General features: G+C 34.9%; 1 protein-coding gene across 20 annotated transcripts in view; it reads right to left on the bottom strand.

Annotated features, from left to right (window-relative positions):
• Positions 1–12,759, bottom strand: part of ANKRD28 (ankyrin repeat domain 28) — a 191,740-nt gene that overhangs the window by 124,448 nt on the left and 54,533 nt on the right. For 6 of the 20 annotated variants that reach the window (XR_013413549.1, XM_028843660.2, XM_028843659.2 and 3 more), the window contains one exon: positions 864–947. The exons of 2 other annotated variants lie outside the window; for them this stretch is intronic. Coding sequence is in view for 11 of the 18 variants with exons in the window: in XM_028843660.2 (XP_028699493.1) it covers positions 864–947 (84 nt within the window). In the remaining 7 variants the exon portion in view is untranslated. Of the gene's footprint in view, positions 1–863; positions 948–2,031; positions 3,836–12,759 lie in introns of those variants that run through there. 12 more of the 20 variants (XR_013413552.1, XM_015132230.3, XM_028843666.2 and 9 more) reach the window with 4 other exon arrangements.

Below are 12,759 nucleotides of genomic sequence, written 5' to 3'. Positions count from 1 at the left end.
AGAGTTAAAAATGAGCTTGCAACGGGTGCTTTCTTAAAACCCCAATCATTTCTAGGTCGTCTGTTTCGGTGTTGCCACAGCGACTTTGTGAATCATATGACTTTTCACTCCCTCCATAACTCAGGGGTACATTTGTTTCTGGTAAAAATATATACATTAGTGGATGTAATTTTGTTAGAGTACATAATGTACTTTCAGCTACAATTTAGTAAACTACATACTGGCCACTGAAAAAACATACAGAGAGAAAATTATCCGTATATCCACTCTTTCTAAAACTGTCCATCATGTCAGCAGTGAATATACTACTGTATCTTTAAGTCTGAAAACTTTTCGAACAATGACTTTACCGAAAACCTAATCTGACAAAAATTAATCAACCATCATCATAAAACACTCACCATGATTATTTACAAAAAGCAAATCTGATCTTATATTTAGATATACACTTAAAAGAATCCTCATTTGAAATGCACAGTTAAGTATTTAATGGTGAAGTATCATGATTTCTGCAACTTACTACATATACATGTAAAAGATGTATATCAATAAAGCAAATATGGCAAAATGTTATCAATGCCAAACATAAGTGAAAGGTATATGGGTAGTCAGAGTGTTTTTTTTAACTTTCCTGTGTTTAAAAAATTTCAAAGTAAAAAGCTGGGAGAACAAAAGACCCCTACTGGCTATTACTGCCCTGAGTGTATGTCCAGTGTTTTCCCTTTTGCCTCAATACCTTCCTGCCCTCATTTAAAACAACTGTTACAGAGTTATATTATGTCTTATAAACAAAAATCACAATTCTAGGAAATAATTTTAATAAGTAGTTTTAAAGGCTGGCATCAGTGAATTAACTGTTTTACCTGAAAGTTAACATCTTCTTTCTTAAATATTAGTGCTCGAACTTCATCAGGATCTCCGTTAAATATAGCTTGCACCAGTGATGGCTAAAATATAAGAGAGTAATAAAAACATTAGAATCATCCATGTGGGGTGACTAAGGATATTACATAGTTTCTGAATCTACAAGTTTTCTTCCCTGTAGCAATAATCACTTTCGACATTAGCCAGAAGTTTCATAAAACCAAATCATGTCAAAGTACAGGATTTCTACTTGGAAAAAAAAAGCCTAATTAAAAAAAAAAAAAAATGAATTCAGTTTGACCCAATTTAGGTAGTATAATAAACACAATCAGATTTTATTTCATTTCTTATAAGTAGAAGCCTTTGTTTCTGTATATGACAAAAAGAAAGACTCTTCCAAATACAAATGTGTGATCTCAACACCTACTTGTGGGACAGAACTTGTTAAGCAATTTCCAGCCCATGAAGTAAGGCTCTTTTGAAAAGGTCTGTTTGGGGCATCAAATTATCTTACATGGATTAGCACTACAGGTACAAAGATACAAATCCCAAGAAAGCAAACCTGGCAGTTGATGAAAATAGCCACTAATCAAAGACCAAAAAATACTGGATACTTAAATAACTTGAAAAGACAAACACATGCATAACTAAGTATAATGATTTCTTAACGACACAGACTCTTGATAAGGTATACTATACTAGTCAAGGAGCCAGCTGACAGTAGCACTAAAACCAAGGTTAAAGATGAAGACTGAATCTCATACAAAGTCTTGCATGTAAATACATAAAATTCATTACAGAAAAAGCCATGCTTTGGTATTGCTAGGGGTAGTCAACCTTTCCTAAAATATGTAGAGTTCCTGATTCTTGTTACATCAGTTTCTGAAACCACAAAATGAAAACAGAAACGTGGTTGCCATAACTACTAATTCTTAAATTATTTTTAAACAGTCTTTTTAAGAGATTAAGACATAGTAAAGACTGAAATGTTATTCGAAAAAGTAAAAATGAAATGTGCATTTTATACAAAAATATTATTGCATCATATTTACACATATATTTCTTTAATTTGGGTTTGTAAAGAAACTATTGGAAATCTACATCTACTCTTAAAAAACAAGATTTATACTACTAGTTCAGTAGAATATAGTAAACATATAAACTTACATATCTTACCAATACATTTCCAGAAGGTGGAGAATGTAGGGATTTATTTTCCTGTGGCAATTTAGAAATGAATGCAGGAGACTCATCTTCTACCTCCTCCAAAACAACAATACACACTCGACTCATTCGATCTTTTAAAACACTAAATTCCAAGCTATGTGATAAAAGTCACAGTTGGAAGAGCACAAGTAGTTTTTCCTCCTCTTCTGTACAACACTTACAAACATTCTCCGAACAGCACAACTGTTTTTTTTTTTTTTTAAGTTAATAAGTACTACTGGAAAAACAAGTTTAAAATTATGACTACATAATTTGTAACTTCCTAAATATAACAAAATTCTATTATTTCTGTTGGGTTACTGCAATACTTAAGAAGAAATTTCACACCAACATATCAATAACTAAAACTGAGTCCAAGCTCATTTAAAAATATTTTTCCTCTACCAAAAGAGTCTTATTGCTCTATCTCTGAAATTTACTTCCACAAAACAATCATTGTTTTTGGTGACACACCACCACACAATATAGAATGAAATGAGAAACAACTGCTATGACGGCGATGATCACAGCAATACCCACTGTTTCCTGCAAGGTCATAGAGTTACCAGTAGCTGTTTTGCTTATAATTGAAAATAAAAAATAAAATCTCACTATTCTGTTTCCACTTCTAATTTGTCTTCATTTCTTCATCACTGGTTTAATGCAGATACTATTCACAGAAAAAAAGATCTAGAGCTCAGCACAAATCCTGAAAATGAAGCTCAGAGGTTAACAATTCTTTCAGTGTTTGGGAAAGGGGCGAAAAAAAGAAAAAACAAAACCACTCTGCATTAATAGCAAAGCTGCAGTACATTTACATGTGATGAGTCAGATCACAAGAGACAATACGACTCTTGGTACTAGAATACAGCTTGATTAATCCAGATTTCCCATATAATAGAAGAAACACAGTTAGCTTTATTTCCATCGATAGTATAAGCAAGGCAGAGCATTCATTCTTTCTCCATCAGGCAGTTGTCTGTGGCTGCTCCAGCAAAAGGGCACAGGCACCAGGCAGAAATGGTGTTAGTGGAGAATCCTAATAGAACAAGCAGGCTGTGAAGGAATTAGAAGGCATTTGAGCTCAAATTACTGCTGCAGGCTTTTTGTTTTCTTAAAAAAAAAAAAAAAAGAGGGAGAAAAAAAAAACATAGTAGTTTATCATTCCAGTGTTTCCTTTGATCTCCACATGAATACAGCTTCCATTAAACAGTCTTCATTCAGAGGAAAAAACAGCAGACTGTGCATCTTCTTTGAGCCAACTACTTTATTCAATCATCTGCCTCTTTGCCAATATAGTTTCCTTCCACTGTGAAAACCGCTACAGTTATCCTTTTCAGATTTCAAATGCTTTCTTGTTCCTCAGATGATCTTGCAAAACACCGCTGACATCCCCAAATGAGTAGGTCCTTAAAAAATATCTATAGAACCTCAGTATCAGTCCCACAGAAGCATTCCAATGGAGCAACAGTCTGAAGAGCAAAGACTGCAGACCCGCAGGATGAAATGCCTAGTAATGCTCACATGTTACACTTACCAGAGATCTGAGCTACTGCTCGGGATGTAGCTTCCTCTAGCAGGAGAAAAAAATAGTGCATTTGGACAGCCTTCACAATTAGAAGGTTCATGCCAGTTCTGTGACTAATCCAGATCAAACTAAAAAATTCTATAACTGAAAAATGAGTGCGCTTTTAACATTTTCCACTAAAAGCCACAAGGAAATCTGGTGTACTGCCTCTGCTGACTAACAGTGGTTTTAGCAAGTAAACAATTCCTAACGGCTTAACTGCTTTCGTGTGTTACAATAAAGCAAATGTTTAACCCTATGATGACAGTTGCAGTAAGAATATGCCTGCAATGGACTCATAAAAGTTTAAAGATGGAGAAATATTTTATAAGATTATAAAAACCATGAAATAGTTTTATTCATATTTTTACCAAGATCAGTTTTAATCTGCCAGATGTATTTTATTTTCTAGAATGCAAAGTTTAAACAAATGAAATTTAAGATTGTCTAACAATTTCTAAATTGGTGAATTTAATCAATCATTGATTCATATTTTAAAGGGAAAAGCAAACATTTCATAATGTAGAAATCCTAACCTAAAATGATATAAATCATTTGATTTTTCACTGAAGAAATAAAATAATCCTACCTTCCCATTTGGATAGGGAATAAAGCCTTAAAAATCTGTTAAAGAGGTACATTAAGAAAAAAAAAAAGGCCTTCGTCCTGAATCACCTATGTCAAAAGGGTACAGGGTAATGCAAATAATCTCCCTCCCTATAAATTTCCCAAAGTCACAAATGTCAAAACCAATCATTTGTTTTTTTTTTTTTTTTCTTCTTTCTCTGTTTACCCAACATGGGGGATATCTCTCAAGATAAAACTTACAAAGAAAATACCATGGTCCCCCTTCAATCTGTGTTTTTCATATTAACTAGTATTTTTATTAATAAACATACTTTTGAACATCTGTGATATGCTATGTGCTGCACATTCTCATTTAATACAATAATCTTGCTATATTCCCATTATAGAGGGAAAAATGGACTCAGAAATGATGTATTTTACCCAAAGTTGTGTAAATTAATAAAGCTGTATATAATTTCAAACACATACTCTTTCTAATCTATTCTGCTATGCTATCACTGAGTACACACACATACAGACACACTCTCACCACTCATCTCCAGAACTTTGCAACCTATAATACTAGCTTATAAAAGTGATCTTAACAAACAGGTAACCTATAAAGGTTGTGAAAAGTTTAGATAACAAAGGAATATAATATTTATTGCTATATTCTAAAACAAGTTATTTCCAAATGAGTACTTCAAAGCAAGTCTTATAACCATAAAAAACCCAGCATGATACAGATAATATAAGAATGTCAGAAATTAAAACAAGAACCATTGAAAGCTATAAAATATATCAATCTACGAAAGAAGCAATAACTAACATATTTGTACCAATTAAAATATGCTAACAATTCACTATATTTTAAAATATATAAAATACTTTTAAGCCAAATTAAAGGTATGTAAATATTAAACATAAATTATGTTATTCATCTCCACATAGCTGAATCAAAAATACCTTAATATTTGAAATACCTGAAAGCGAAACAACTATAGTAATAATATCCTATATTTCATCTTCAGGGTTCTCAGGCCCCCAAAGCAAAATCTCTTTTTATCTTAACAAGCTTAACTTGTTCCAAAGTATCTAGTACCTCAGTTCACCTACTTAGACTTAAGCAGGTATATCCTGTTTCTTGTTTTACGTCAACCTCCATACTTAGGTCTTTTCCAACCAGAAAGCAAACTCCTTGAAGGTAGGGACTGTGTTACACACATATTGTTTCCTTCCACCTATAAATAATTCCACTGTAATGAATTCTAACATCACAAGACTCTGGAAGGGTGGGAGATTTATAAACAAGAATAGTGGGGGTGTGTTGGTATACATATATTTTAACCAGAAAATATAGGAGGCATTAAGGTGCAACAAAGTGAGTTTCATATCTTTAATAAGTGAACAATTAAAATTTCAGAAGCTGATGGGATACAACACAAAGGTATGGGGTGATGGTTAAAACTAAGGGCTCAGGAGTCATTCCACCTGAAGTTCAATTCTGATTCCATCATTTCCTAGCTGTGTCCTTGGGCAAACTACTTAAATTCCCTGAGCCTAAATTTCTTGACACTTACATAAGAAAAATAATAACCTGTAGAGATTTTTATCTAGGAGAAATAGAGTAATAGTATGGTGCTTGAGAATGTAGGCTATTTTGTAGTCAAATTGTCTGAAGTTCTAATCCAGGCTTCCCGCTAACCTAATTCTGGGATCCTGGGCTACTCATTTAGTAACCTCTCTGTGTTCATTTTAACATCTATTAAATGACATTAACAGAATTTACTTCATAGTGTTGTGAAATCTAAACAAGATAACCTTATTGTTATGGATATTTGGGATAGCTGAATGATATCTCTTGTGAAGCCAGTGAGTGGATCAAAGGCTATTAAACTCCTCCTCCCCTCGACCCAGTACAAATGAGGTAATTCAGACTAAAGTCTAGAGATCCCATTCAGTTGCTAGGTCCCCAAACATTTCAGTGGTCTCTTGAGAGTCTGCTGAAAGGTCGTTTGAGACTCTAGTAACTAGACAAGCACATACTAAGTGTTAACTGGGGAGAGGGAGCAGTAAACTTAGGCGAGAAAGACTACCAGGTTCTTCCATTCTTCTACCTTCACTAGATTTTACAGTTTAGGGACTGTAAAATTCCTTTGGGAAAAAGGATAGGAAGTACTAGCCCAGGTATATTATAAAATCAAAAGCAAATAAAAAATACACAGAGAAATATGTCAGTTTTTAAATTATTTAAATTAGCAGTAGTTTTGTGTCTTCTATTGAATAAGACAGGCTCCTACCCTCAAGGAACTCACATCTTACAGGAAAAGGAGACAAGTGAATATTTAAGAAATTCAAAACAGAGAAGTACTTCTGATAAAAAAAAAATGACTGATAAAGATTGTGCAAACTAAGTTCAACTTTTTCCACTTAGAGAAATATCAAGGGGATGTGGTTGTTTTCTTTGGTACTTATTTTTTAGGCCTTAAATTAAGTTTTTAATAAGCTAACAAGTTCAACTCTGACAGCTTTATAATCCTTCTATTCTTTATACTAAAATGTATCCTATCAAGAGCTTACTCCTACTATTAATAGAATCACATAATGGTAAAGCTGGCTTAAACCTTTTTACTGATTATAAAAACATTAAATCACTGGAAGATAATTTTTGGATTCCTAATTGTTATGCCAGAATTTCTTTTTTTTTTTTTTGACACAAATGATTTTTCCTTTCTGCATCAAGATCCAACCCAAACCTCACCTTTTATCTTACACATCTGTGAACTCCATATTATCACAGAATAGAATACCAGGGTATATTAACTGACTACTCTGTGCCAAGTAACAACCTGGTCTGGAAGTGGGTTCAAACAATGTTTCAGAAAACATTTCTGGCAGATCAAGAATCCTCACCAATCTTCTTGAGCTATGCCTCATCTATCCATATACTTTAGGAAAAAAAAGTCTTATCAATAGAGTTAAAAGAAAATGAGGTAGAGGGTGAGGGGTGAGAAATCAAGGAATAGCTGCTTTCCAGGCTATACAGGCCAGAATCTATGCAATCATCTATATGATTATTAGAGCCACTGTAAGAAAGTCACTAAATATTTAAAACACAACTCAAAATCCTCATAATAGATCAGATTTAACTCTCTGCAGGTAACATATTTATAATCCAGGCCACTTATTTAATTTTTATGTAGTCATAATGCCAAAATGGCTAATAACCAATATTATTTGACGATCTCAAGTGGTTTGATCCCACTGGTATGTTACACTGGTAATAAGTAATAAATTGTTAACCCTTCCAATATTAGTAGTACTGTACACTGCAGATTGTTAGCACATATTAATATTACATGTGTTTTCTGAAAAGATCTGTATTTTGTGTCCATTCCTCCAGGCTTCCATTCCAGCTTTAGGTAAGTACAGAGCCTCACATAATAAAGACCACATTTCTCAGTTCTCTTGTAGCTAGGAGTCACATGAAAAAGTCTGACAAAAATTTTAAGTACAGGTGTTGTGTGCCTTCCAGAAAACTTTCTTAAAGATCAACTAGCACATTCAGCTTGCTTCCTGGAACAAAGATGATTGGCCACACTATCTTAAACCAAACAAGGACCATAGTCTAGGGTAGTGAAACAACAACGCTAGAAGGGAGCTGGATCTTTGAGGACTTTGCCAAACACAACTGCCATACAAGCCTTGGACTGTCTAGTTTCTGACTTTTATGTTAGACAGAAATAAAAAGTCTTGCCTTGTTTAAGAAACTGTAATTTTGCATCTCTGGTACTTGGAGCTGAGCCTAACTCTAAATGATAATCTTACTCTTCCTTTAATTATCTATGAGTGGGCATATATCCTTCCAGCCCTGTTCTTCCAACATCCATACTCCAGTACAATGTAGCTGCTTAAATTTTCAATAAATGAGTTAGAAACTTGAGCTGTAACATATTGTACTAGAAACAATAACCAGAAATCTGCTGGAAAATAATTCATATTTTCCTGGATAAGCTAAGGACAATTAGAGGAGAAAGAGGTGGAAACAGTTACCACAAATATTCTCAACGATCTTCAGCCACCATTTTGATGGGGTACTGTTATCAAATCTCTAAATGGGAAACAGAGGCTCAGAAACATTTAGTCAGCCAATCACTCATCTGCCCCATCCATTCACCTAGTATGTATTCATCTACTATGTGCCAGTCTTTGTGCCAAGCTGAGAAAACAAAATTATGAATAGTCAATCCTTGTTCTAATGAACCATACACACAAATAAATACCATATGATTCCAACTGTGATAAATTCTCGAATTAAAAAAATGTCTGAAAGACAAGGAACTAACGGGTGGCCCATGTGGCTGGGCAAGCAATCATGAGGGACAATATCATATGCAGTTGGAGAAGTGGGTATGGTCATGTGATAGAGAGGCCTTGTAAACTAAGTTATAAAGTTTGTATTTTTTATTAATTGAGAACTCATTAAAATTTTTATTAAGGAAGTCATGATTTGCTTTTGCTTTTGCTTTAAAAACATTATGTGGCTTTGATATGAAGAATGGATTAAAGGGGCAGAAGAATGGAAGCCAAAGGACTAGTTAGGAGACTACTGCAGTAATCCAACAGAGTGGATGATCTGAATTAGGACATGACCATATAGATGGAGAGATAGAAATATATTTTAGAGGCTGGGCACAGTGGTTCATGCCTGTAATCCCAGCACTTTGGGAGGCCAAGGTGGGCAGATCACGAGGTCGGGAGTTTGAGACCAGCCTGATTAACATGGTGAAACCCCATCTCTATTAAAAATACAAAAATTAGCCAGGCGTGGTGGTGTGTGCCTGTAATCCCAGCTACTCAGGAGGCTGAGGCAGGAGAATCACTTGAACCTGGGAGGCGGAGGCTGTAGTGAGCTGAGATCGCACCACTGCACTCCAGCCTGGCGACAGAGTGAGACTCCATCTTAAAAAAAAGAAAGAAATATATTTTAGAAATAGGATTTATAAGACATGTTAACAGACTGGATATAAGGGTGATGGAAAAGATGATAACCACAAACCTCCCAGGTTTTGGACTTAAGCAACCACTGCTTATGGAGTTTGAGCAATTTGGGACTTTTTTAGTTTCCAAATTTATACAATGAAGAATGCGACTTGTTACATCAATATCTAAGGTCCATTTCATGTTGTCAAAGTCTGTTTTAAACTTAATACAGAGCCCATATCTTAGCATCTACCCTCATGACTTCGAAATGAAATGTTGCCTACAACTAGGTGAATATAAAAAAATTCATAAAGAATAGTGAGATCTGGCTCAATTCTACTCAGTCCAGTACACTGAAATTATCTAAAAATCTTTTGGCAAGAATACCTTTTTAAAACACTCACCAAAAAGACCACAGCACTGATTCAACAAATATTAAACATTCATATCTCTACTATACATACTATGCCAAAGGAATTATAAGGTATCATATACCACCTTCAAACTCCTTATGCAACTTAAATAGGGTATTATGTCATACATGTAAAAATCTAACCAGTACAAGATAAGGACACAAAAGACAGTAAAAGACAGTATACACTGAAGGCTGAGATATAGACTATACCCTGCCACCAAGTCCATCACAGGAAAAAGCGTAGCATATGAAGTTATTAATTATAATTGACATATACAGATACCTTCTAACTGTCCATTCTCTAAAAAAAGGGATATTTTAATAAAACTCTCCACAAACCTCATTATTTTGCTCCTCCTTTAATTTATAGGAAGGGTGTTTTCTCAAAGAAATCAATGGTCTGTTAGAACATTCCATATAAAAACTCTATCACATTTTTCAGAAAATGGCTGAAGATTTTAAACTATCATTTATAATATCTAGTTGTAAAACCTGAGTATGAGTGAGTGTTGAGCAGTTAAAAGCAATGGCTCCTGGCTCACGGTGTCTAGGACAGATAAGAACAAACATACAGAAGCAAAGGTAATTACAGCAGATGAGACAAATTGTAGGATGTGGTCATTGTAGTGGTTAGAGCCAAGTGGAGGTGGTTACAGCCAAGTACAGATGACTGCTGGTGTGGAGGTTGTTAAATAGTTAAGTATGTTCAAAATGTCATCTACAAAGAAATGAAATCACCTAGATGACAGACAAACATGATACAGATGTAGAACTGGGGAATGAGATTTCACAGATGATAGCAACAAGAAACAGAAGGATCACCTAGCCAAATGGTAGGTGTCTCAAAGAAAGGAAGGTTTTTAGAGATAGGCAGAGAAGTAACATTTTAACACTATAATGGGGGACTAGAAGAATGCTGATTTTGCTCTTTCCTCCTCCCAACACACATGTACTTACGTACCACGTACTTATGAAAACAGAGTTTCACTGACTTTTCTAAGTGTAGATTCAAGAGTTACACATATGAACTTAAGGTTTAAATCAATATTTAGATGACTATTTTTAGATTTCAGCCTTAAGAGAATTACTTGCTTCCAAAAGAATGTAAGTAAAACATTTAACAGGCCAAATGAACACAGGTTAGTTTTCTAGAATACACCTAATATGCCAAAACTAAGGAAGAAAGGGAGTAAAACTACTCTGTTAGCAAGTATGTAGTACTGCATTTAAGTAATGTTTTTACAAGTTAGGTTATTTTCTTCATAATTTTGATTACCTTGAGAAGCAGTCAGAAATTAAGGAAAAGGACTCATCATTTTAGAGGTCTTTTTTCAAAGTTGTGATATAAAATATCCCTGTCAATCTGATTAGTAAAATTTTTAGCTAAGATATGTGATGAGTAGTATCTCTGACATATGACTTATGTTCTATCAGGCCAAGGATAAACACATTCTCTGAAATCTAACTATATTATTATTTGGAAAGTTAATTATTGTTCAGCAGCTGTATCAAAGACAACTTAGCCCTCATATTAAAATCAGTTGAGTGTAAAATTTTTATTTTAAACAGGCTGAATTTTGCCCTTCTTTAAAAAAGACTGAGGAAAGATTATGTGCAATTCATTCTGGTTTTTACAATGTGGTGACACCAGAGTAAATGTAGTATGAAGTTACTGCACTTTAAAAGCTGAAGGGAGAAAATTTTCAGTTTAAAAATAAGTTGCTATGGTTACACAATGTTTACCTTTATAAGCAATAACTATGTGAGATGTCCAAAGAATTCCCAAAAGTACAGTAAGATCAGTATCTGAAGTGTACATTCGTTATTTCACAAACAAACTGAACCCAACTATATACATCACTTCCGTTTCAAAGTGGCTATGATTTGAGAAATACTAAAAAAAAAAAACGATTCATGTCTTTCTGAACCATATTGGAGTGGAGACAAAAATACTGACCATAGCTATTTTTAAATTCAAGTTATGACTCAAATAGTTTTAGTTCCTTTTATCAAAGAGTGCTGTAATATTACAAAGCAACTTCTATTGTTGAAAGAAGGAAGGTATGTTTCTAATGTGTTTCAGGTGTGGAGTTTCTTTTATACATAAATTTTCGTGCTTTTGATAAACTTTTAAAAAGCCATGCTTGTAACAATGTTAATTCAGAGTAAAACAATGTCAATTCCTTTAGCTGTAGACAATTCTGAACTTCTTAAATGGGAAGATAATTAGCCCATTCCTAACTAGGTTGTTAAATCTGCTATCAGTTATTCTATCGTAGAATTTTTGTGTGTGTGTCTGTGTTTTATATTTAGAACATTGTTTTGTAAGACTACTTATAAAACTTTCAACCCAATATAGTTGATCTTAAAATTAGACACTCATCATCACCTCTTAGAAGGCAGCTATGCTCACGACAATACCACCACTACTGCCATCATCACATCTTTTTTTTTTTTTTTTTTTGAGTCAGAGCCTCACACTCTCAACCAGGCTGGAGTGCAGTGGCACGATCTTGGCTCACTGCAACCTCCACCTCCCAGGTTCAAGTGATTCTCCTGCCTCAGCCTCCCAATTAGCTGGGATTACAGGCGCACACCACCACACCCAGCTAATTTTTGTATTTTTAGTCAAGACATGGTTTCACCATTTTGGCCAGACTGCTCTTGAACTGCTGACCTCAGGTGATCCGTCCACCTCAGACTCCCAAAGTGTTAGGATTACAGGCATGATCCACCACGTCCAGCTCATTATGACATCTTTTTTTTTTTTTTGAGACGGAGTCTCATTTCGTTGCCCAGGCTGGAGTGCGGTGGTGCGATCTTGGCTCACTGCAAGCTCCTCCCTCCGGGCTATGCCATTCTCCTGCCTCAGCCTCCCCAGTAGCTGGGACTACAGGCGCCCACCACAACGCCCAGCCAATTTTTTGTATTTTTAGTAGAGATGGGGTTTCACCGTGTTAGCCAGGATGGTCTCGATCTCCTGACCTCGTGATCCACCCACTTCAGCCTCCCAAAGTGCCGGGACCACAGGCGTGAGCCACCGCACCCAGCCTCATCATGACATCTTAATGGGCCTTCCACCAGTGTCTATGTTCTATGTAATAGAATATTAAATACATTTGTTAATATTAGGGCTATCCTAAACCAAAAATAATTT

This window comes from Macaca mulatta, chromosome 2 (assembly GCF_049350105.2).
Source record: "Macaca mulatta isolate MMU2019108-1 chromosome 2, T2T-MMU8v2.0, whole genome shotgun sequence".
Taxonomy (NCBI): Eukaryota; Metazoa; Chordata; class Mammalia; order Primates; family Cercopithecidae; genus Macaca; species Macaca mulatta.
This window is presented reverse-complemented; position numbering and strand designations above follow the sequence as displayed.